Source organism: Pelophylax lessonae, assembly GCF_965119305.1.
Source record: "Pelophylax lessonae genome assembly, chromosome: 6".
Classification (NCBI taxonomy): domain Eukaryota; kingdom Metazoa; phylum Chordata; class Amphibia; order Anura; family Ranidae; genus Pelophylax; species Pelophylax lessonae.
The window spans coordinates 329,292,190-329,318,901 of record NC_138773.1 but is presented as its reverse complement, the minus strand read 5'-3'; the positions used below and the strand labels follow the sequence as shown (position 1 = coordinate 329,318,901).

General features: G+C 52.5%; 1 protein-coding gene and 1 long non-coding RNA gene across 3 annotated transcripts in view; one reads left to right on the top strand and one right to left on the bottom strand.

Moving 5' to 3' along the window:
- Nucleotides 1-26,712, top strand: part of LOC309558134 — a 437,057-nt gene that overhangs the window by 171,079 nt on the left and 239,266 nt on the right. The window lies entirely within an intron of this gene.
- Nucleotides 1-26,712, bottom strand: part of SNX4 (sorting nexin 4) — a 40,625-nt gene that overhangs the window by 10,764 nt on the left and 3,149 nt on the right. For both annotated transcript variants that reach the window (XM_082261409.1, XM_082261410.1), the window contains exons 3-7: nt 25,148-25,297; nt 24,166-24,213; nt 3,576-3,631; nt 1,679-1,751; nt 1,504-1,565 (exon numbers count right to left, since the gene is read on the bottom strand). In XM_082261409.1, the coding sequence (XP_082117535.1) occupies nt 1,504-1,565; nt 1,679-1,751; nt 3,576-3,631; nt 24,166-24,213; nt 25,148-25,297 (389 nt within the window). The remainder of the gene's footprint in view (nt 1-1,503; nt 1,566-1,678; nt 1,752-3,575; nt 3,632-24,165; nt 24,214-25,147; nt 25,298-26,712) is intronic.

Sequence of the window (26,712 nt, the reverse complement as noted above, 5' to 3'; positions counted from 1 at the left end):
GCAGTGTTTCTTAACCTCTTTTCAGTCAAGGCACCCTTTAAAAATGATGGACGGTCTCGAGGTGCCCCATTCTAAAATGAAAAAGCTATTCTAATAGTTTTACATAATGCAGCAACAGCCACACATGTAGGACACCCAATGTTAGAGGTGATTTATTCTTCCAAAGCAAATACACTTCTTTTGCAAATTGGTACTGACTAGTATTCCAATGTTTCTCTTCTCCCTCAGTTTTTCTCCATCACTCGGCCAATGTGACCCCAGTGCTGATGGAGAGGGGCAGAGGAGGGGCAAATAAGGATGCTATGCTGGCAACTGACATTATCCTTATCAACTGATGATGCCATTGCTTGTTAGGATGCCGGCAGCTAGAAGGTTGTAATGGTGCACAATGATAACCTGGGTAACTAAATGGCAGTCTTCATCCACACGCCGGCTGGTATACAATTTTTTGGGAATTTTGCAAAGGCATCCGTGAAGGAACCTCAAGGCTCCCCCAGGACTACCTTCCTCTGCCCGGCTCCCCCAGGACATCATCCATTCCTCTGCCCGGCTCCCCCAGGACTACCTTCCTCTGCCCGGCTCCCCCAGGACTACCTTCCTCTGCCCAGCTCCCCCAGGACTACCTTCCCCTGCCTGGCTCCCCCAGGGCATCATCCATTCCTCTGCCCAGCTCCCCCAGGACATCATCCCTTCCTCTGCCCGGCTCCCCCAGGACATCATCCCTTCCTCTGCCCGGCTCCCCCAGGACTATGTTCCCTTGCCGGGATCCCCCAGGACTACCTTCCTCTGCCCGGCTCCCCCAAGACATCATCCCTTCCTCTGCCCGTCTCCCCCAGGACATCATCCCTTCCTCTGCCCGGCTCCCCCAGGACATCATCACTTCCTCTGCCCGGCTCCCCTAGGACATCATCCCTTCCTCTGCCCGGCTCCCCCAGGACATCATCCCTTCCTCTGCCCGGCTCCCCCAGGACATCATCCCTTCCTCTGCCCGGCTCCCCCAGGACATCATCACTTCCTCTGCCCGGCTCCCCCAGGACATCATCACTTCCTCTGTCCGGCTCCCCCAGGACATCATCACATCCTCTGCCCGGCTCCCCCAGGACATCATCCCTTCCTCTGCCCGGCTCCCCCAGGACATCATCCCTTCCTCTGCCCGGCTCCCCCAGGACATCATCCCTTCCTCTGCCCGGCTCCCCCAGGACATCATCCCTTCCTCTGCCCGGCTCCCCCAGGACATCATCCCTTCCTCTGCCCGGCTCCCCCAGGACATCATTCCTTTCTCTGCCCGGCTCCCCCAGGAAATCATTCCTTCCTGTGCCCGGCTCCCCCAGGACTTCATTCCTTTCTCCGGCTCCCCCAGGACTTCATTCCTTTCTCCAACTGCCCCAGGACTTCATTCCTTTCTGCAACTGCCCCAGGACATCCTTCTTTTGTCTGACTCCCCAGGCCTAAGAAATGGGAGGATTGTTTATTAATGTAAACACACTTCGGGGGGACGCTCACCTAAAAACTCTGCCATAATTGCCATGTACTTTATAAACACCATAAAGTCGGTCCGCCACCCTCTGTAAGAAAGACAAGATTTCTATATAATGCAAATATGAACTCCGGCCTTCTCTTCAGTTTTGCACAGCTGTTGATGGGAACTCCCAGACCAGTTCTATCCAAAGTTACTCACCGCCAGGACCCGCAGGAGGTGAGAGACGACAGACTGCAGCTCATCGCTGTAATGTTTCAGCTCGGTGAATCTCCTGTGATATGGAGGAACAATCACAATACAGATAGATTCATATTCACATATTTCATCTCCCTGGCATAGAGAACCCCAAGACATTTCCCTTCTATACAATGACTGCTACACCCCAAATCTGCATCTCCTCTGAATGCAGCCCAATGAAATGGATGAGTAGTTCTGCACCCTAATAATCTCCTGTTGCTGTCGCTGCTGTCCAATAGTGCCCCCCTGGCTTCCCTCCTGTGTCCAACCGGCCCCCTGGCTTCCCTCCTGTGTCCAACCGGCCCCATGGATTCCCTCCTGTGTCCGACTGCCCCCATGGCTTCCCTCCTGTATCCGACTGTCCCCATGGCTTCCCTCCTGTGTCCGACTGCCCCCATGGCTTCCCTCCTGTGTCCGACTGCCCCCATGGCTTCCCTCCTGTGTCCGACTGCCCCCATGGCTTCCCTCCTGTGTCCGACTGCCCCCATGGCTTCCCTCCTGTGTCCGACTGCCCCCATGGCTTCCCTCCTGTGTCCGACTGCCCCCATGGCTTCCCTCCTGTATCCGACTGCCCCCATGGCTTCCCTTCTGTGTCCGACTGCCCCCATGGATTCTCTCCTGTGTCCGACTGCCCCCATGGATTCTCTCCTGTGTCCCACTGCCCCCATGGCTTCCCTCCTGTGTCCGACTGCCCCCATGGCTTCCCTCCTGTGTCCGACTGCCCCCATGGCTTCCCTCCTGTGTCCGACTGCCCCCATGGCTTCCCTCCTGTGTCCGACTGCCCCCATGGCTTCCCTCCTGTGTCCGACTGCCCCCATGGCTTCCCTCCTGTGTCCGACTGCCCCCATGGCTTCCCTCCTGTGTCCGACTGCCCCCATGGCTTCCCTCCTGTGTCCGACTGCCCCCATGGCTTCCCTACTGTGTCCGACTGCCCCCATGGCTTCCCTACTGTGTCCGACTGCCCCCATGGCTTCCCTCCTGTGTCCCACTGCCCCCATGGCTTCCCTCCTGTGTCCCACTGCCCCCATGGCTTCCCTCCTGTGTCCCACTGCCCCCATGGCTTCGCTCCTGTGTCCCACTGCCCCCATGGCTTCCCTCCTGTGTCCCACTGCCCCCATGGCTTCCCTCCTGTGTCCGACTGCCCCCATGGCTTCCCTCCTGTGTCCGACTGCCCCCATGGATTCCCTCCTGTGTCCGACTGCCCCCATGGATTCCTTCCTGTGTCCGACTGCCCCCATGGCTTCCCTCCTGTGTCCGACTGCCCCCATGGCTTCCCTCCTGTGTCCGACTGCCCCCGTGCCTTCCCTCCTGTGTCTGACTGCCCCCATGGCTTCCCTCCTGTGTCTGACTGCCCCCATGGCTTCCCTCTTGTGTCAACCTTCCTCAGGGCTTTTCTCCTGTGTTACACTCCCCACCCCAGGGCTTCCCTTCTGTGTCACACTTCCTCAGGGCTTCCTTCTTGAGTTACACTCCCCCCCCCAGGACTACCTTCCTCTGCCCGACTCCACCAGGACTACATTACTTTCTCCAACTCAGCCTGCACTTCCCTCCTCTGTCAAACTCTCCTTTGGGGGCGCTGCTGTCCAATAGTGCTGCAATGGTGCCTCAGCTGGGTTTCCCAGGTTTGGGTTGACAGCTTTTACATGTTGAAGGTTTTCCACACTTTTCCCAGTTTGTAATATAAATAAAGGAGAGCCAATCATGATGTAAATTAAGGGAAACAACCTACAGAACTCAGAAATCTTAGGGAATTGATACCTCTGCTGGTGATTAGAGCGGCTCTACAGTGGGCCGCATCCCCTCACCCACAGTGGGTGTGGTTAAAGATTTTCAGCCAATCACTGCAGACAACACTCACTTGTCCGGGTTTTTAACACGAAATGTGGCATTCAGTGCCTTCAGCCTGGAGTCGGTCTGTGAACACAGAAGATGAGATGATTAGGAGAGATGAACAGATTGCACGGAGCGGGGGTCTCCAAACTGCGGCCCTTTGCTTAACTTTAACCGGCCCTTGGGGCACAATTACTCCCACTGACACCAATGATGGGGCACTATTCCTCCCACTGACACCAATGATGGAGTACTATTGATCTTTTATTGAAAAGAATCAAGCAACATATTTTATACAAAAGTAAAAAACAGAACTATAGTACAATATTCCAACAAAAAAAAACAAAGGAATTCACATCCATGTGCAGAATATATACAATATATACATAATCCACTTCCAACATTCTTAGAAAACTATTTACATAAAGCAGCAGAGAGGGCCTAAGAGGCACAACCCATCACCTATGTATGCAGCCATTTATCAAAAACTGAGCATTAAGAAAAAATCTAGGGTGATAAGAGACAGAAAGCCACACCCGGGAAAGAGACTCCTGGCAGTCAGGGAGGCTTGAAACCCCTCCACGCCTTCAGCCAAGCCCTCTGACCCCACTTGTCTCTCTCAAGCGCCCGAATCTTCCCCACCTCATGCAGAATGTCACACACCACCACCTGAACAGGAAGGATTTTACGCCGAAGGGTGACCTGACACCGTGCGTTCCATGTGTAATAACGGACTACTAAACTAACTAAAAAAAGTGTATCCAAACAAAAGCCCCCACCAGTATTGAATGCTCCGTACACCCACTCAGCATAACCCAGCCTGGAGAGGAAAGGAACACCGAGGGCCCGCCCAACCTGTTTGTATACCTCTATGTTAAAAGGGCAACGAAGCAGAAAATGGTCCATAGTCTCCTCCTCACCTGCACATTCCTCCCGAGGACAACCACGATCCATCCCACTGCGGAATTTCAAATTGCCCCGAACATAGAGCCTCCCGTGGAAGCACAACCAGGCCAGATCCCTGAATTTAAGGGGGACTCTAGCCAAATTAATCAATCTTAACCCTTCCCTCAAAATTGGGCCTGGGCAATCCCTTAAGGCCAGTGGGTCATGAAAGACTTCACTCAAGACTCGGCTCATAAGGACTTTCCTCGGAGCGGATCTGAGATCTTCAGCCGACAGTCGCCACTGCCGCAGCAACTTCAGACACGGAGCGACATAGGCTGGGAGCTGACCACGATGACCCCTGAGATTCTTCACTTGGCCACCTTCTTCCCAAAGTCGCAGAAAAGGCCTAAACCAAGATCTAAACATGCCTGCCCATCCAGGAGGTTCCACTGCAAGCATACTACCAATGTTAAACTTGAGAAATAGCAGTGAAAAGAAAAGAACGGGGTTGACCATACCTAAGCCACCCTCCCTCCTGGATAGATAGGTGACATTCCTCTTGATGGGGTTCAGTCTGTTCCCCCACAGCATCTGGAAGAACACACTATAGATCCTAGCATAGAGAGACACTGACAAGATGCAGACAGGGCTGACATACAAGAAGATCGGTATCAGGTAAGTCTTAATCAGATCAACCCTTTCCCTCAGAGATAACTTCCATCTCTTCCAGCTGACCACCTTAGTATTGGCAACTTCCAGCCTGCCCTCCCAGTTTTTGAGGCCATAATCGCCAGGTCCAAATTCAATGCCTAATATCTTAATTTTTTCCTGGGGCACTGGAAAAGTGTCCGGGAGATCAAACCCCTCACCTTCCTTTCCCATCCAAAAAACTTCACTCTTTTCCTGAATGATCTTGGAGCCTGATGCTTCAGAGTACCGTGATGTCAGAGAGACCACCTCCTCCGCTTCATCTGTCCCAGTGACAATCACTGACACATCATCCGCATAGGCAACAACCCTCAAAGGCGGCTCACCCGGGATTCCCACTGGTACCCCACACAACATGCTGCTCTCTAGCCTCCTGATGAAGGGGTCGATTGCAAACACATAGAGCAGGGGACTCAGCGGACAACCCTGGCGCACCCCAGAACCAACCTCAAAGGACTGTCCAACCCAACCATTAACAAGAGGGAAGCTTTCTGCCCCCTTATACAAAACTTTTAACCAATCGACAAAACCACCCGGCAGACCGTACTTTTTTTTTTTTTGAAAATCTTTTTTATTGAATTTGCAAGAAAAAAAAACAACAACTACAAACATTGGTGCTCAGGCTCAGACCAGATACGAGCTAGCAGCAATACATACATAATGAAACACGGCACCCGCGCAGGGGTCCAAAGGGAAAGGCAAGTGTAGTACAAACCAAGTAAGAGGTATACACAGCAGCCCTGAGAGACACAGCAGATATTGTTAATCAATAGGAGATCCTCACCAAAACTCATCAGCAGGGCCCATGCTCAATACAGGACAGCCCCAAACATCACAGAATCCCATAACACCCCAAGGCGAGGGGCGCCATCCGCCTAAGACGGAAGGCGAGACCCGCCTCCCCCACCCGGGACAGCGGGGGGATCGGAGAGCCACCGAGTCCACACCCTATCAAACTTTTTCCGGCAACCCCTGTGCACATATGTGTCTTTATATAAGGGGAGGACTGAATTCACCAGGGACCTCCATTGTTGAACCGTGGGAGGGGAGCGCTGGCGCCAGTGGAGCACAATGGATTTCCTGGCATAAAACAATAATAAACCGAGCAACGTGCGGTCCGCCACCCGAGACACCAGATCATCCAGTAGACCGAGTAAACATATTCTCGGGGAGGGATCTAGCGAGATGGAGGAGACCTCTGTGATCGTGTGCAGCACCCCGGACCAGAAGGTAGAGAGATGGGGACAGGTCCAGAATATATGAAGGAAGTCACCCGGGGCCTGGCCACAGCGCCAGCACTCCGGCGACTGGGAGACGTGCATTTTATGTAACCTATGCGGGGTGAGGTAGGCTCTGTGTGCAATTTTGAATTGAATAAGTCTATCCCTGAGTGAGACCAACATCTTGAATGGAACCTCCCACATGTTCATCCAGTCCTCTTGGTCCAGGTCCGGAACGTCCCTGGTCCACCGAGCACGGAGACCAGAGAGCTCCGGAGAGTGCACCCGGAGGAGATGCGCGTAAAGGGTCGACAACGCTCGTTCAGAGCAGTCGTGCCGCAAAACCCGCTCAAGATCCGACTGCACTACCTGGGAACCACCGGGTGGAAACTGGGATTTGAAGGCATGGGAGAGCTGTAGGTAGCGGAAAACCATGGAGGGTGGTACATGGAAGGAATCTACGAAAAATTGAAGGGGGGGAAAGGAGAGGTCAGGGGAGATGTCTGAAAGTTTCTTGACATGGTACTTCGTCCACACCGCTGGGTCCGGGAGGGAGCAGAGATGCGGCAAGTTGGGATTATACCACAGAGGTGCGTTGGGGGAGACAGCAGTGCCCGGATAGCCCTCTAGCTGCAAACCGGATTTCCAAGCCCGCAGGACCGTAACCATGGAGGTCGTGAGACCATGCGGGGCCCTAGGACCCCGAAACAACAGATGAGTGAGCGCCTCCACGGACCCGAGCACCGCTGCCTCCACCGCAACCGCCGAGTTATGCAGGTCGGGGTTCAGCCACCAAGCCGCAGACACCAGCTGGGAGGCTAGAAAATATTTGTGGCAATCAGGGAAAGCTAGGCCCCCCTGTGAGGGGGGGCGCATAAGGGTGGAAAGTTTATATCTCGGGGGGCGGGGACCCCACAAAAAGGAGGAGAACAACTTATTCAGGGAAGTGAAGAAGGATTTTGGTATCCATTGCGGGGAGTGTCGGAAGAGATACGTAAATTTGGGCAGCACTTTCATCTTGACCAGGTTAATCCGGCCCAGAAGGGAAAGGGGCAAGTTCTCCCATGCCTTCAGCCTGGTCCTGAGCGCCGCCACCACCGGTTCCAGGTTGAGAGCGACAAAGTCGTCAGCGACCCCAGAGACCCTAACTCCCAGATACACCAACACATCCACCCACTGTAGCTGAATATCGGGCGGCGCCGAGCGTCGGGCCCCCTGGTCGATCGCCAACAGCTGCGACTTGGACCAGTTGACCCGCAGCCCGGTTACCCGAGAGTAGGCCTCCAGGACATGTAAGGCACCCGTGAGCGAAGAGTCGGCATCATTCAGGAACAACAGCAGGTCGTCAGCGTACAGGGCCACCCTCTCCTCCAGCCCGGCAATCCGCAGGCCCCGAACCAGCGGGGAAATGCGGAGGGCCTCCGCCACCGGCTCCATAGCAATGGCGAACAGGGCCGGGGAGAGAGGGCAGCCCTGCCTCGTGCCCCTGGACAGAGCAAACCAAGACGACAGCCGTCCCCCCAAACGAATAGCCGCCACCGGTGAGCTGTAAATGATTTTTAACCACTTAATGAAGAGCAGGGGGAACCCCATCCTTCTGAGAGTCTCCCACAGGAAGGGCCACTCCACCGAATCGAAAGCCTTTTCGATATCCAGTGAAGCAACCACTCTGGAACCCACATTGACATGTTGCGCCTGGAGGTTGGTATACAGTCTGCGGAGGTTAACGTCTGTGGACCTATGAGGCATAAAGCCAGTCTGGTCTTGGTCAACCACAGAGGGGAGCAAGGGCTGCAGGCGAATAGCCAGTAGTTTGGTCAGGATCTTTAGGTCCGTGTTGAGCAGCGCTATAGGTCGGTAAGAAGCACACAGTTTCGGGTCCTTAGGGGGCTTATAGATAAGAACAACATGCGCTTCAGCCATCGAGGGAGGGAGAGACCCCTCCGCAAGACACCTGGAGAACAACGAAGCCAGTAGAGGGGCCAAGAGTCCAGAGTGGGTCTTGTAAAAGTCCACGGGGAGACCGTCTGGACCCGGAGCCCTGCCCCCTGGAATAGTCGAGAGAACAGCCAGGACCTCCTCAGATGTGATGGGTCTCACCAGCCATTCCCTCTCGCAATCAGAGAGCCAGCCCAGGGCCACGGGGTCCAGAAGGGAGTCCAAAGCGGTCGGTCGAAAGTCTGGGGGAAGGGTAGTGGTGTAGAGGGCACTATAATATGAGCGAAAGGCATCTAAGATGTCCTCGGGAGCGGTCAGGGAAACCCCCGCGGGAGAAGTGAGCTCCGGGACCACCGTCAGGGGGGCATCATGCTGGGATATCAACGCCAGAAACCTACCATTCCTATCCCCTTGCTCAAAAAAGGATTGTCGAGAGTGATACATGGACAACCTCGTGACCTCGGACATGTGAAGGTGGAGGTCTCGCTTCTTCGCCTGCAACGCCTCGAAGTTTGAGGTAGAAGGGTCCAGGCCGTACGCGGCAGTGGCCCCCTCCACCCCCCCCTCCAGGCGAGTCAGCTCCGCGGCCTGTTGTACCTTAACCCCTTTAATGATAGACATATATTGGCCCCTAGTATAGGCTTTAAACGCGTCCCAAACCAACCCAGGTGAGGACGTGTCGGCATTGTTCCTCCAATAGTCCTCCAGAACCGGCGGGATCCGAGAGGCGACATCCGGTTGTTCCACCCACTGGGAGCCCAAACGCCACATGGAGGCCGAACGGGCCGCGCCAGAGCGGAGGGTGAGCTCCAAGGGGCAGTGGTCAGACAGACCCGCCGGTAAGTACTTCGCCGTCACCACAGCGGATAACGCCAGGGAGTTGGCAAACGCCAGGTCAATTCTGGAGGAGGTCTTATAAGAAGAGGAGAAACACGAATAACCTCTTTGGTCCGGGTGCTTCCAACGCCAGACCTCCCGCACCCCAGCAGCCTCCGACCAATGCAGCAGATCCTCTGAAAAGGATTTAGGGGGTGAAGGCCTGTCCAGAGCAGGGGAGAGAATGGCATTGAAGTCCCCCAGAAACAGCAATTTCGCAGGGCAGTAAGGGGAGACCTTATCCAACACAGTGTAGAGAATAATAGACTTAAACGGAGGAGGAACATATAGGCCCACTAACACATATCTACAGTGCCACATGGTGAGGACCAAAACAACATAGCGGCCCATGGGGTCCGTGTGGACCGCCTCCACCTCGCAAGGCAAGGTTTTGCGGATCAGCACCGAGACCCCACGGGCGTAGCTAGAGTAAGAAGCATGAAATGATTTGTGAACCCATGGCTTTTTGAGGGACTGTAGCTTGCTTCCCACCAGATGCGTCTCTTGAAGGATCACTATAGAAGGCTTGCGGGAGGACAGGTACTGAAACATCAGAGCCCTCTTAAATTTGGAGTTAAGGCCCCTGACATTCCAGGAGATAACGGAGAAGGACTGGGAGTCACGGGAGGCCATAACAAACAGCTAGGGTGAAGATGGGGAGGGACCCCGCGGGGGCCTGCCGTAGCATCTGGGGAGTAGCAAGACCAGTCGGACCCAAGCACCACACACTTAAACACAGAACAATGAACACCAAAACACAAAAGCGAATAACAACATAACCCAGGCACGTAGTGCCTATCCTGCCAAACCCCAGCATCCCCCGCAAAAAGAAAAAAGGAACCGGGGGGGGAACCAAGGCCCCCCGGGGGGAGCTGGGGCCGGCCTGTACCCCAAAAAACGACAACGTCATTGAACCAGAGCTCCCTCGAGAGCTATAGCATAGAGCACGGGAGTGAGGGGCAGGGGGGAACAAAAACAAGGGGGGGGGACCTGAGTAAGTGGCCGGGGGGGGGGGGCAGCACCAGGAGCGGAGGGGTCAGCAAAAAGAGAAAAAAGGGGAGAAAACCAAACGTCACAGCACAGTCTAACGTCTTGAAGCCAGCTCCTTAACAGTGAGCTACCCAGAGTACATCATGAATGGGTAAAGGCAATTCCCAAGGCACGAAATAGGAGACGTGGGGGGGCAGGCAGGGGACCGGGGCAGGAGGGCAAGGCAGGGGGACAGATAAGGGAGAAATCCAGGGCCACAGCTGAAACAGGATGGATACTTGCGTTACTCGGGCCCAGGAGGCAGCACGGATCAGCGAACGTCCAGCCAGGAAGCCGCCTGTTCCGGAGTATCAAAGAACCGGGTGCGATCGCCATCGATTACCCGGAGTCTGCTCGGATAGAGGAGGCTGTACTTGATGCCCAAATCGCGGAGACGCTTGCGGATGTCGGTGAATTGGCGGCGTTGACGTTGCACTTCTTGCGAGTAGTCCGGGAACAGCATAATTCGGGCGTCCTCATAACGGAGTTCTTTCTTGGAGCGAGCCGCCGCCAACAGTCTGTCCCGGTCCCTGTAGTTAAGCAGCCGCAGCAGGAACGGCCTGGGAGGTGCCCCCGGAGCGGGGGGGGGTCGGGGGAACCCTGTGTGCCCTCTCCACCACGAAGGTAGGCGGCATGTCAGGCAAATCCAGCAGCTTGGGGAGGAAGGCCTCCGCAAATTCGGCAGGTTTGGAGCCCTCAGCCCGCTCCGGCAACCCCAGGATGCGGATGTTGTTGCGCCTCAGGCGATTTTCGGTATCAATCGCCCTGTCCTGGAGAGCCTTCACCTGCAGCTGTAAGGCATGGATGTCCCTGGAGTCCTCCCTGGAATTGTCCTCCAGGCGGGAGATGCGATCCTCCGCCTCAGACACCCGAGAACGGAACTTGTCCAAGTCATGTCTAATAAGGCTGATATCCGTCGCCAGATAGTCGATTTTAACAGTCAGGGTATCCTTACATGCCTTAATCGCCTCCAGGATGTCCGATGGAGAGGGATCCTGTGGTCGGCCAGGGCTCGGCTCCGTCTGGGTGCTGACCGACATGCTGGAGAGAGGAGGCCTCGTGTCCAAGATGGCCGCCGGCGGCCTCTGGGGACCGGGAGAAGAAGCGGGCGCAGCCGAAGAACGGAGCCTCCCGGGAGCTATCGGAGGGGCTCGCTGCTTCCCGCTCGTCTTCTTAGGGGGACCCAGGGTGAAAAAGGGGGTGCCGAGGATGATCGGGTAGCTCAAGGACAGAAAAGGATGAGATCAGGATCGGAGCTCCGGCTTCACACGTCCGCTCGGCTTCACATCCCGGCCACGCCCCCCCGGCAGACCGTACTTACTAAAGAGCAACCACAGGTACTCATGGTTGACACGATCGAAAGCCTTTGCCTGATCCAATGCCAGTAGATACTTTCCCCAGCCTGCAGCCCTGCACTGCTCCAAGGCCTCCCGGACAGCTAAAACCGCTGTGAAGGTGCTCCTACCCTGGATCGAACAGTGCTGATGGCGAGAAAGCAAAGACTCTGCTACTGCCGATAGGCGCCAGAAAAGTATCTTCGCCAGCACCTTTCTATCGACATTGAGAAGGCTGATGGGGCGCCAATTCTCAATCATCGAAGGATCTTTACCTTTTGAAAGAAGAATCACAGCTGAGTGTCTCATGGAAGGGGGAAGCACCCCCTCAGCAAGACAACTGTTAAAAATCTCTACCAAATGTGGGGCCAGAATAGACTTAAAGGCTTTGTAAAACTCAGCCGTCAGACCATCCGGTCCAGGTGACTTCTTGATGGCAAGCTGTTCAATTGCCCTCGTCACCTCTTCAACTGTGATCTCTTCTGTCAAATTCATCAAAGGGACATCTCCACCATTTAGACCTGGAATAGAGTCCAAAAAGCTTTCCATCTTGTCTCGGTCAAGCTCCTTCCTCCCAAGAAGTTCAGCATAAAAAGACCTCACGACCTCCAGGATCCCTGACCTGGACTTTGTCAAGGAACCTGTACTATCCTTAAGGCCAACGACCATCTTAACAGCTACACCCTGTTTGCAGTTCTGGTAAGGGTCAGGCGAGTGGTATTTCCCATAGTCCCGCTCCAGAACCAAAGAGGTATGCCGGTCATATTGACACTTCCTGAGGAGGATTTTCACTTCAGAGATTGCCCCAGGATCTCCTCCTCTCGAGACAAGAATATCCAGCTTCCTCCGCAAACGTTGGTAGGTCATGTATCTATTAAACTGTTTTTTATTGGCTAGGCCCCTGAAGAATCCAGCAATCCTCTTTTTGGTCAGCTCCCACCACTCAGCCTTGCTGCTACAAAAGTCCAGGATGGTCACCTGTGCCTGAAAGAATTCCTCAAAGGATTGTCTAACATGTTCTTCCTCAAGGAGAGTCGAATTTAATCTCCAGATGCCTTTGCCCCTCTGAGGGAAATCTGAAGCATTCAAGACCACAGATAGCATACAGTGATCAGAGAACTCCACCGCCTGCACCACTGGGGGTGAGAAAGCAGAGGCCTCCTTCAAAAAAAACCTATCTATCCTACTCTGACTATTACCTCGATGAAAGGTGAACCCTGTGTCATCCGGGAGGTGCTTAATGTGCACATCCACAAGACCAGCATCCCTAACCATACTATTTAAAAAAACGCTATCATATCCCAGCCGGTCATTGAAGTCCTTCCTGTCCTTGGGCCTAGTCACAGTATTAAAGTCACCTCCAAAAACCACTTGCCGGGATGTAAAAAGAAATGGCTTGATCCTTGTAAAAAGGCATTTCCTGTCCCACTTTGTGTGCGGCCCATAGATATTAATTAGGCGCAGGTCCTGCCCTCCCACAAGAACGTCTAAGACCATACATCTCCCAATCTCCACCTCAATAACCCGCCGGACAGTTACCATGCCGGTTTTAAACAACACCGCCACCCCGCCGTAAGGCTCGGCCGCAAGAGACCAGTAAGATGGACCATACCTCCACTCTCTCTTGGCCATATGAATATCTGCCAAGGAGGTGAGCCTAGTCTCCTGCAAAAATAAAATTTCAGCATCTAATTGGCTGAACAAAAAGAAGGCCATAGAACGAGCTCTTACCGACTTAATGCTGGCGACATTTATTGTCACCACTTTTAACGGAGGGGGAACCGCCATTTGGGTTATTGGGTGGATTGCTTCTTAGCTCCCCTCTGCTGCTCATCACCAGAAGCCTCTCTCTTTCTTGAAGCCTCCTCCAACTCCATTTCAATTTCTGAATTCTGCTCAGAAGAATCCCCAGATGAGGAGATATCCCAAGCAGAAGCCCTAGAACGGTTGGAGACAGTCACTGAGGCATCCTGTCCCTGTTCCGTCCTCACCGTCTGTCTCTTCCGCCTCACAACCTTCCTTCTCTCCTCCAGGTACTGAAGGTCAGATTCAGAGATGCTTTCATCTCTTGTTTTCTTCTTCTTCTTTGAAGTCTTCACAGAAGACTTCTTTACAGAGGAAGCCGCAGCAGCACCCTTTTTGGTACCCTCTACCACTCCTGGTGGGTGGGGGGCTTCTTTAAGGTCACACTTAGGAAGGGAAGCTTTATCGGGAATAACTGACTTGGGGGGCACAGACTTGGCAGATTCTGACACAAGAGGAGCCGGTACAGTAGGCTGGGGGGACACAGGGACAGACACAGAAGGAAAACTTACAGATACAGGAGGGGTGGGCACAGGGACTAGGGAGGGATCCTGCACAAGACCAGGGGGGTCAGTCACCGCAGAGGAGGGTGGTACAACAGGGGCCTCATCCTCCATCCTGTCCAGCCTTAACAGATCATCTATCACCTCTCTATCCATATTATGCCAGGCTTCAGGACATCGGCTGTAGGGGTGGCCAAGGCGCAGGCACAGGTTGCACCTTATCGCCTGGGTGCAGTCCCTGGCCACATGACCCTGCCCCCGACACACTGAACAGATCAGAGCTGAACAAGAGGAGCTAAAATGCCCCTTTTCTCCACAGCGGTGACACAGTTTTGGCTGACCGGGATAAAAAATGGTCATCCTATCCCTCCCTATAAAGGCAGAGGAGGGCAGGTGACGGACAACATTCCCATCCCTAGCCAACCTGACCGTTACCGACCAACCCCCGGTCCAGATGCCACGCTCATCATGAATTTTATCCGGCCTGGTCAAAACATCCCCATAATTTCTCAACCAGACCTCTAAGTCCCGAGCAGGAACACTCTCATTTGTAAGGACAATAGTAATTTTCTTCACTGTTGACCTTTGGGAAACTGCCACTGGCACCAGACCTTCCCATTCGGGTCTTGACCTGCACCGAGCCATATATCGTTCCCAGAACAAGTCAAGACCCTCTGGTCTGGTGAAACTAACTGTGTATTCCCGGCTTCCAGCCACATGTATCAGGGCATATAGGTCATTAGCCCCAAAACCCATATCTAAGATCAGGTCCACCACCATACGCCTTGCTAGAGGGACTGCACCACCTTCCCATTTAAGGAGGACTACGTTCCGCCTTGGACCCCCAGCAGAAGCCATAGATCCAATACCAGATCCAATGGTGCTCATAGTGGCAGCCCGCGAGGGAAAACCCTGATTAGAAGCAGAGCTCCTCCTTGATTGTAACCCTGGCTTGGTGATATTGCCAGGAGCACAGCTTACCACCTGTGCAAATGTAGGCTTATTAGGGCCAAGACCCCACACTGATGTCACATTATCAGGTACATTACTATTATTATTTTTACCAGCTTGGCCTAAACAAGCAGCATTATCAGTTCCACATATAATGGTGGGATCCACCATGCCTGCAATGTTATTAGGGATAACTGTTTCTGATGCAGTACCAGATGTTTCCTGCTGCTGCGCTGTAGAGTCCTGTTCAACAGTGACTGAAATAGTTTTAAGCTCAGCAGAAGGGGGGTTAATCGGCTCTTCTGGGTTTTGTGGTTCTTCAGCATAAATGTCATTTTTTAAACACAACTTTTCCTGTTTAGAGACATCAGCAGCAGGCACAACATTGCTGAGCATAGGGGAATCACCCGGAGTGTCATTAGGAAACCCATCATTAGGCAAGGTGCTAAAAGGCACAAAAACTGTTTTATCTGTAAGCTGGGGCTTTATATACTTTACTTTATCAGGCACACTCTCAGGTAAGTCCTCCACATCACCAAACCCCAGCTGATCTTCCTGCATTGGAGACTTCATTACCTGTATAACTTTCAACATGCCTCCTGAGCCCTGAGATGGCAATGGGCTGCTTACCTCACCTTGAGGGGGAAGGGGGTCAGAACCGGGGGTCTCCTCCTCCACCTCCATCTTTGCAAACCTCCGTTCATTGCAAAACTTCTCCCTGAAGGGACCATCCCTGCCTTCCATCATGGCCACGATAGTTTCTTGATGATCCACACGGACTTTCGCTAATTGGACCTCTGAATCCATTGATCCACGGTTCTTGCTGAACAAGCCTTCACGCTGCTTTCTCAGGCGCTTTAAATCCGCTCTAAGCTTGTAGAGCTTGTCTCTCTCCTTATTGAGGACTTTGATCCCGGCCACCACTCGCTCCCGAATGGATCCAGCATCTTCATCCTCACCAGGTGCAGAGAGATCACCAACCACGGGCTGCACAGGAGCAGGGGTGCCATCCATCCGCCCAGGGGATGTCTGAGAGCCTCCAGCAGGAGAGGCCCTGCTGGCCTCCATGGCTTCCCCAGAAGGGGGCCAGGAGAGCTGGGAGGGATTTCACCTCACTCCCCTCCTACACAGATCACCTGCAGCAGCAACAGACACACAGCCAGAGAACCTTCCAGCAGCCACACCCGAAGCTGAATGATGGAGTACTATTCCTCCCACTGACACCAATGGTGGGGCACTATTCCTCCCACTGACACCAATGATGGGGCACTATTCCTCCCACTGACACCAATGATGGGGCACTATTCCTCCCACTGACACCAATGATGGGGCACTATTCCTCCCACTGACAGCAATGATGGGACACTATTCCTGCCACTGACACCAATGATGGGGCACTATTCCACCCTACTGACACCAATGATGGGGCACTATTCCTCCCACTGATACCAATGATGGGACACTATTCCCCCCACTGACACCAATGATGGGACACTATTCCTCCCACTGACACCAATGGTGGGACACTATTCCTCCCACTGACACCAATGGTGAGGCACTATTCCTCCCACTGACACCAATGGTGGGGCACTATTCCTCCCACTGACACCAATGGTGGGACACTATTCCTCCCACTGACACCAACGGTGGGGCACTATTCCTCCCACTGACACCAACGGTGGGGCACTATTCCTCCCACTGACACCAATGATAGGGCACTATTCCACCCTACTGACACCAATGGTGGGGCACTATTCCTCCCACTGACATCAATGGTGGGGCACTATTCCTCCCACTGACACCAATGGTGGGGCACTATTCCTCCCACTGACACCAATGATAGGGCACTATTCCACCCTACTGACACCAATGGTGGGGCACTATTCCTCCCACTGACACCAATGGTGGGGCACTATTCCTCCCACTGACACCAATGGTGGGGCACTATTCCTCCCACTGACACCAATGGTGGGGCACTATTCCTCCCACTGACACCAATGGTGGGGCACTATTGATCTTTTATTGAAAAGAATCAAGCAACATATTTTATACAAAAGTAAAAAACAGAACTATAGTACAATATTCCAACAAAAAAAAACAAAGGAATTCACATCCATGTGCAGAATATATACAATATATACATAATCCACTTCCAACATTCTTAGAAAACTATTTACATAAAGCAGCAGAGAGGGCCTAAGAGGCACAACCCATCACCTATGTATGCAGCCATTTATCAAAAACTGAGCATTAAGAAAAAATCTAGGGTGATAAGAGACAGAAAGCCACACCCGGGAAAGAGACTCCTGGCAGTCAGGGAGGCCTGAAACCCCTCCACGCCTTCAGCCAAGCCCTCTGACCCCACTTGTCTCTCTCAAGCGCCCGAATCTTCCCCACCTCATGCAGAATGTCACACACCACCACCTGAACAGGAAGGATTTTACGCCGAAGGGTGACCTGACACCGTGCGTTCCATGTGTAATAACGGACTACTAAACTAACTAAAAAAAGTGTATCCAAACAAAAGCCCCCACCAGTATTGAATGCTCCGTACACCCACTCAGCATAACCCAGCCTGGAGAGGAAAGGAACACCGAGGGCCCGCCCAACCTGTTTGTATACCTCTATGTTAAAAGGGCAACGAAGCAGAAAATGGTCCATAGTCTCCTCCTCACCTGCACATTCCTCCCGAGGACAACCACGATCCATCCCACTGCGGAATTTCAAATTGCCCCGAACATAGAGCCTCCCGTGGAAGCACAACCAGGCCAGATCCCTGAATTTAAGGGGGACTCTAGCCAAATTAATCAATCTTAACCCTTCCCTCAAAATTGGGCCTGGGCAATCCCTTAAGGCCAGTGGGTCATGAAAGACTTCACTCAAGACTCGGCTCATAAGGACTTTCCTCGGAGCGGATCTGAGATCTTCAGCCGACAGTCGCCACTGCCGCAGCAACTTCAGACACGGAGCGACATAGGCTGGGAGCTGACCACGATGACCCCTGAGATTCTTCACTTGGCCACCTTCTTCCCAAAGTCGCAGAAAAGGCCTAAACCAAGATCTAAACATGCCTGCCCATCCAGGAGGTTCCACTGCAAGCATACTACCAATGTTAAACTTGAGAAATAGCAGTGAAAAGAAAAGAACGGGGTTGACCATACCTAAGCCACCCTCCCTCCTGGATAGATAGGTGACATTCCTCTTGATGGGGTTCAGTCTGTTCCCCCACAGCATCTGGAAGAACACACTATAGATCCTAGCATAGAGAGACACTGGCAAGATGCAGACAGGGCTGACATACAAGAAGATCGGTATCAGGTAAGTCTTAATCAGATCAACCCTTTCCCTCAGAGATAACTTCCATCTCTTCCAGCTGACCACCTTAGTATTGGCAACTTCCAGCCTGCCCTCCCAGTTTTTGAGGCCATAATCGCCAGGTCCAAATTCAATGCCTAATATCTTAATTTTTTCCTGGGGCACTGGAAAAGTGTCCGGGAGATCAAACCCCTCACCTTCCTTTCCCATCCAAAAAACTTCACTCTTTTCCTGATTGATCTTGGAGCCTGATGCTTCAGAGTACCGTGATGTCAGAGAGACCACCTCCTCCGCTTCATCTGTCCCAGTGACAATCACTGACACATCATCCGCATAGGCAACAACCCTCAAAGGCGGCTCACCCGGGATTCCCACTGGTACCCCACACAACATGCTGCTCTCTAGCCTCCTGATGAAGGGGTCGATTGCAAACACATAGAGCAGGGGACTCAGCGGACAACCCTGGCGCACCCCAGAACCAACCTCAAAGGACTGTCCAACCCAACCATTAACAAGAGGGAAGCTTTCTGCCCCCTTATACAAAACTTTTAACCAATCGACAAAACCACCCGGCAGACCGTACTTACTAAAGAGCAACCACAGGTACTCATGGTTGACACGATCGAAAGCCTTTGCCTGATCCAATGCCAGTAGATACTTTCCCCAGCCTGCAGCCCTGCACTGCTCCAAGGCCTCCCGGACAGCTAAAACCGCTGTGAAGGTGCTCCTACCCTGGATCGAACAGTGCTGATGGCGAGAAAGCAAAGACTCTGCTACTGCCGATAGGCGCCAGAAAAGTATCTTCGCCAGCACCTTTCTATCGACATTGAGAAGGCTGATGGGGCGCCAATTCTCAATCATCGAAGGATCTTTACCTTTTGAAAGAAGAATCACAGCTGAGTGTCTCATGGAAGGGGGAAGCACCCCCTCAGCAAGACAACTGTTAAAAATCTCTACCAAATGTGGGGCCAGAATAGACTTAAAGGCTTTGTAAAACTCAGCCGTCAGACCATCCGGTCCAGGTGACTTCTTGATGGCAAGCTGTTCAATTGCCCTCGTCACCTCTTCAACTGTGATCTCTTCTGTCAAATTCATCAAAGGGACATCTCCACCATTTAGACCTGGAATAGAGTCCAAAAAGCTTTCCATCTTGTCTCGGTCAAGCTCCTTCCTCCCAAGAAGTTCAGCATAAAAAGACCTCACGACCTCCAGGATCCCTGACCTGGACTTTGTCAAGGAACCTGTACTATCCTTAAGGCCAACGACCATCTTAACAGCTACACCCTGTTTGCAGTTCTGGTAAGGGTCAGGCGAGTGGTATTTCCCATAGTCCCGCTCCAGAACCAAAGAGGTATGCCGGTCATATTGACACTTCCTGAGGAGGATTTTCACTTCAGAGATTGCCCCAGGATCTCCTCCTCTCGAGACAAGAATATCCAGCTTCCTCCGCAAACGTTGGTAGGTCATGTATCTATTAAACTGTTTTTTATTGGCTAGGCCCCTGAAGAATCCAGCAATCCTCTTTTTGGTCAGCTCCCACCACTCAGCCTTGCTGCTACAAAAGTCCAGGATGGTCACCTGTGCCTGAAAGAATTCCTCAAAGGATTGTCTAACATGTTCTTCCTCAAGGAGAGTCGAATTTAATCTCCAGATGCCTTTGCCCCTCTGAGGGAAATCTGAAGCATTCAAGACCACAGATAGCATACAGTGATCAGAGAACTCCACCGCCTGCACCACTGGGGGTGAGAAAGCAGAGGCCTCCTTCAAAAAAAACCTATCTATCCTACTCTGACTATTACCTCGATGAAAGGTGAACCCTGTGTCATCCGGGAGGTGCTTAATGTGCACATCCACAAGACCAGCATCCCTAACCATACTATTTAAAAAAACGCTATCATATCCCAGCCGGTCATTGAAGTCCTTCCTGTCCTTGGGCCTAGTCACAGTATTAAAGTCACCTCCAAAAACCACTTGCCGGGATGTAAAAAGAAATGGCTTGATCCTTGTAAAAAGGCATTTCCTGTCCCACTTTGTGTGCGGCCCATAGATATTAATTAGGCGCAGGTCCTGCCCTCCCACAAGAACGTCTAAGACCATACATCTCCCAATCTCCACCTCAATAACCCGCCGGACAGTTACCATGCCGGTTTTAAACAACACCGCCACCCCGCCGTAAGGCTCGGCCGCAAGAGACCAGTAAGATGGACCATACCTCCACTCTCTCTTGGCCATATGAATATCTGCCAAGGAGGTGAGCCTAGTCTCCTGCAAAAATAAAATTTCAGCATCTAATTGGCTGAACAAAAAGAAGGCCATAGAACGAGCTCTTACCGACTTAATGCTGGCGACATTTATTGTCACCACTTTTAACGGAGGGGGAACCGCCATTTGGGTTATTGGGTGGATTGCTTCTTAGCTCCCCTCTGCTGCTCATCACCAGAAGCCTCTCTCTTTCTTGAAGCCTCCTCCAACTCCATTTCAATTTCTGAATTCTGCTCAGAAGAATCCCCAGATGAGGAGATATCCCAAGCAGAAGCCCTAGAACGGTTGGAGACAGTCACTGAGGCATCCTGTCCCTGTTCCGTCCTCACCGTCTGTCTCTTCCGCCTCACAACCTTCCTTCTCTCCTCCAGGTACTGAAGGTCAGATTCAGAGATGCTTTCATCTCTTGTTTTCTTCTTCTTCTTTGAAGTCTTCACAGAAGACTTCTTTACAGAGGAAGCCGCAGCAGCACCCTTTTTGGTACCCTCTACCACTCCTGGTGGGTGGGGGGCTTCTTTAAGGTCACACTTAGGAAGGGAAGCTTTATCGGGAATAACTGACTTGGGGGGCACAGACTTGGCAGATTCTGACACAAGAGGAGCCGGTACAGTAGGCTGGGGGGACACAGGGACAGACACAGAAGGAAAACTTACAGATACAGGAGGGGTGGGCACAGGGACTAGGGAGGGATCCTGCACAAGACCAGGGGGGTCAGTCACCGCAGAGGAGGGTGGTACAACAGGGGCCTCATCCTCCATCCTGTCCAGCCTTAACAGATCATCTATCACCTCTCTATCCATATTATGCCAGGCTTCAGGACATCGGCTGTAGGGGTGGCCAAGGCGCAGGCACAGGTTGCACCTTATCGCCTGGGTGCAGTCCCTGGCCACATGACCCTGCCCCCGACACACTGAACAGATCAGAGCTGAACAAGAGGAGCTAAAATGCCCCTTTTCTCCACAGCGGTGACACAGTTTTGGCTGACCGGGATAAAAAATGGTCATCCTATCCCTCCCTATAAAGGCAGAGGAGGGCAGGTGACGGACAACATTCCCATCCCTAGCCAACCTGACCGTTACCGACCAACCCCCGGTCCAGATGCCACGCTCATCATGAATTTTATCCGGCCTGGTCAAAACATCCCCATAATTTCTCAACCAGACCTCTAAGTCCCGAGCAGGAACACTCTCATTTGTAAGGACAATAGTAATTTTCTTCACTGTTGACCTTTGGGAAACTGCCACTGGCACCAGATCTTCCCATTCGGGTCTTGACCTGCACCGAGCCATATATCGTTCCCAGAACAAGTCAAGACCCTCTGGTCTGGTGAAACTAACTGTGTATTCCCGGCTTCCAGCCACATGTATCAGGGCATATAGGTCATTAGCCCCAAAACCCATATCTAAGATCAGGTCCACCACCATACGCCTTGCTAGAGGGACTGCACCACCTTCCCATTTAAGGAGGACTACGTTCCGCCTTGGACCCCCAGCAGAAGCCATAGATCCAATACCAGATCCAATGGTGCTCATAGTGGCAGCCCGCGAGGGAAAACCCTGATTAGAAGCAGAGCTCCTCCTTGATTGTAACCCTGGCTTGGTGATATTGCCAGGAGCACAGCTTACCACCTGTGCAAATGTAGGCTTATTAGGGCCAAGACCCCACACTGATGTCACATTATCAGGTACACTACTATTATTATTTTTACCAGCTTGGCCTAAACAAGCAGCATTATCAGTTCCACATATAATGGTGGGATCCACCATGCCTGCAATGTTATTAGGGATAACTGTTTCTGATGCAGTACCAGATGTTTCCTGCTGCTGCGCTGTAGAGTCCTGTTCAACAGTGACTGAAATAGTTTTAAGCTCAGCAGAAGGGGGGTTAATCGGCTCTTCTGGGTCTTGTGGTTCTTCAGCAGAAATGTCATTTTTTAAACACAACTTTTCCTGTTTAGAGACATCAGCAGCAGGCACAACATTGCTGAGCATAGGGGAATCACCCGGAGTGTCATTAGGAAACCCATCATTAGGCAAGGTGCTAAAAGGCACAAAAACTGTTTTATCTGTAAGCTGGGGCTTTATATACTTTACTTTATCAGGCACACTCTCAGGTAAGTCCTCCACATCACCAAACACCAGCTGATCTTCCTGCATTGGAGACTCCATTACCTGTATAACTTTCAACATGCCTCCTGAGCCCTGAGATGGCAATGGGCTGCTTACCTCACCTTGAGGGGGAAGGGGGTCAGAACCGGGGGTCTCCTCCTCCACCTCCATCTTTGCAAACCTCCGTTCATTGCAAAACTTCTCCCTGAAGGGACCATCCCTGCCTTCCATCATGGCCACGATAGTTTCTTGATGATCCACACGGACTTTCGCTAATTGGACCTCTGAATCCATTGATCCACGGTTCTTGCTGAACAAGCCTTCACGCTGCTTTCTCAGGCGCTTTAAATCCGCTCTAAGCTTGTAGAGCTTGTCTCTTTCCTTATTGAGGACTTTGATCCCGGCCACCACTCGCTCCCGAATGGATCCAGCATCTTCATCCTCACCAGGTGCAGAGAGATCACCAACCACGGGCTGCACAGGAGCAGGGGTGCCATCCATCCGCCCAGGGGATGTCTGAGAGCCTCCAGCAGGAGAGGCCCTGCTGGCCTCCATGGCTTCCCCAGAAGGGGGCCAGGAGAGCTGGGAGGGATTTCACCTCACACCCTCTTACACAGATCACCTGCAGCAGCAACAGACACACAGCCAGAGAACCTTCCAGCAGCCACACCCGAAGCTGAATGATGGGAAACTACTCCTCCCACTGACAGCAATGATGGGGGCACTATTCTTCCCACTGACACCAATGATGGGACACTATTCCTCTCACTGATACCAATGAAGGGGCACTATTCCTCCCACTGACACCAATGGTGGGACACTATTCCTCCCACTGACACCAACGGTGGGGCACTATTCCTCCCACTGACACCAACGGTGGGGCACTATTCCTCCCACTGACACCAATGATAGGGCACTATTCCACCCTACTGACACCAATGGTGGGGCACTATTCCTCCCACTGACATCAATGGTGGGGCACTATTCCTCCCACTGACACCAATGGTGGGGCACTATTCCTCCCACTGACACCAATGATAGGGCACTATTCCACCCTACTGACACCAATGGTGGGGCACTATTCCTCCCACTGACACCAATGGTGGGGCACTATTCCTCCCACTGACACCAATGGTGGGGCACTATTCCTCCCACTGACACCAATGGTGGGGCACTATTCCTCCCACTGACACCAATGGTGGGGCACTATTCCTCCCACTGACACCAACGGTGGGGCACTATTCCACCCTACTGATACTAATGGTGGGGCACTATTCCTCCCACTGATACCAACGATGGGGCACTATTCCTCCCATTGACACCAATGATGTGGCACTATTCCTACCCCTGACACCAATGATGGGACACTATTCCTCCCCCTGACACCAATGATGGGACACTATTCCTCCCACTGATACCAATGATGGGACACTATTCCTACCCCTGACACCAATGATGGGACACTATTCCTCCCACTGACACCAATGATGGGGCACTATTTCTCCCACTGACACCAATGATGGGACACTATTCCTCCCACTGACACCAATGATGGGACACACTAGTCTAGTCACACTGGCCATAGTCCGGCCTCCTTAAAATCTGAAGAACAGTAAACTGGCCCTTTGTGTAGAAAGTTTGGAGACCCCCAATAGAGGAGGACATCTCCCACCCAACACTCACCTTCACCTGTAGTCCCGCCTCATTCACAGCCTCCTTCCAGCCGTTCTCCTGGAAAGAAAACCAGAGAGATAATCTCCAGCAATAGACACAGAGGAAAATATCAGCCCCCCCCCCAGGAACACGTCTGTAAAGGGTGTCGGTCACCCCTGGAAATCTGGTGGCAGAACAATAACATTAACCGGATTTTATCATATATCCCCCCTATGCAACCCCCCCCCCCCCTTCAGCCTTGCACAGGTGTATCGGCTCCTCCCCCCAGGACTGAAATGGCTTCCTCTAAATTCACTGCACACTGTGAGCTTCTCACAACGTGCATTAGAAGCTGCAGCAAGTCAGATGGAACCTGCCTCATTTCCTGGCTGGAGGGCATCCAGCATCACCCAAGCCTTTTCCGCCCCTGCCTGACTGTCCCTGGCCCCGCCCCTCTTCATTCATTGGATTTCAGTTCTTTTAATCATGGAGGCTCAGCATCAAACGTGGGCGTTACTATCCAAATACAACCCACCCTCCAGACTGACTCCAACCATCAGGCCATTTAATATTTGCATTATGTTGATGAGGGGGGGAGGGGAGGAACCAGAGAAGGCAAAATATAAAGCAGATTAAACATCAATTGTTAGTTTTCCCACAGACATCAATCATTCCCCTGGGGAAAGAAAAGAAGGATTCTGACTGGTTGTCACAGGAAACAGATGCACTTTGTCCAAATCTCCATCTTCCATGACAGTAATCTGTCCTTATATGATGAGTGACCCCCCATTTATGGAGACATTGCAGGTGACACCAACTTGTCACACCACAAACCCTCCACAATGTGTCCAACGCCAAACCTTTGTTTACCATTTAAAGACCGCCCACAGCAAATTTACGGCAATTTCTTTTTTCCCCAAGAAGAATTCAGAAATCTCAGCTCCGGCCCTTTGGACGGGAAGGCGGCTCCAGTTCAGAGCGATGGCCAATCACGGCCCAGCACTGGCTGTACCTGAGTGAGGAAGGTGGTGAAGAGTTTATCCTGGGAGAGGACTGGATGAGCCGCCACACGCAGCAGGAAGTTCTCCAAGCCGATTCTTCTCCTCTCCACAAAGTCGGGATCCATGTTATCAGCCGACAGTTTGTGCCACACAAATTCTGCCTGTGCCGAGAGAGAGAATAATTCAAAAGAGTTCCAACAGACGCTCCGGTCACATTCAGCGCTCACCCGTAACATCAGAGACGCATTTCTGCATTCCGAGGTACAGCTTCACGATCATCGGTTCTCCAGGAAGTCACCAATCAGACACAAGACACAACCAACAGCCACACCAACCGACGGGCACATCAACCCAACCTATGACCACATCACCCAACCTACAGGCGCATCCACCCAACCTACAGGCACATCCACCCAACCTACAGGCACATCCACCCAACCTACAGGCACATCCACCCAATCTATGACCACATCACCCAACCTACAGGCGCATCCACCCAACCTATGACCACATCACCCAACCTACAGGCGCATCCACCCAACCTACAGGCACATCCACCCAATCTACAGGCACATCCACCCAATCTATGACCACATCACCCAACCTACAGGCACATCCACCCAACCTATGACCACACCACCCAACCTACAGGAAACATCCACCCAACCTACAGGCACATCCACATCCACCCAACCTACAGGCACATCCACCCAATCTATGACCACATCACCCAACCTACAGGCGCATCCACCCAACCTATGACCACATCACCCAACCTACAGGCACATCCACCCAACCTATGACCACATCACCCAACCTACAGGCGCATCCACCCAACCTATGACCACATCACCCAACCTACAGGAAACATCCACCCAACCTATGACCACATCACCCAACCTACAGGCGCATCCACCCAACCTACAGGCACATCCACCCAACCTACAGGCACATCCACCCAACCTACAGGCACATCCACCCAACCTATGACCACATCCACCCAACCTACAGGCACATCCACCCAACCTATTACCACACCACCCAACCTACAGGAAACATCCACCCAACCTACAGGCACATCCACCCAACCTACAGGCACATCCACCCAACCTATGACCACATCCACCCAACCTACAGGCACATCCACCCAACCTACAGGCACATCCACCCAACCTACAGGCACATCCACCCAACCTATGACCACATCCACCCAACCTACAGGCACATCCACCCAACCTACAGGCACATCCACCCAACCTATGACCACATCCACCCAACCTACAGGCACATCCACCCAACCTATTACCACACCACCCAACCTACAGGAAACATCCACCCAACCTACAGGCACATCCACCCAACCTATTACCACACCACCCAACCTACAGGAAACATCCACCCAACCTACAGGCACATCCACCCAACCTACAGGCACATCCACCCAACCTATGACCACATCCACCCAACCTACAGGCACATCCACCCAACCTACAGGCACATCCACCCAACCTACAGGCACATCCACCCAACCTATGACCACATCCACCCAACCTACAGGCACATCCACCCAACCTAT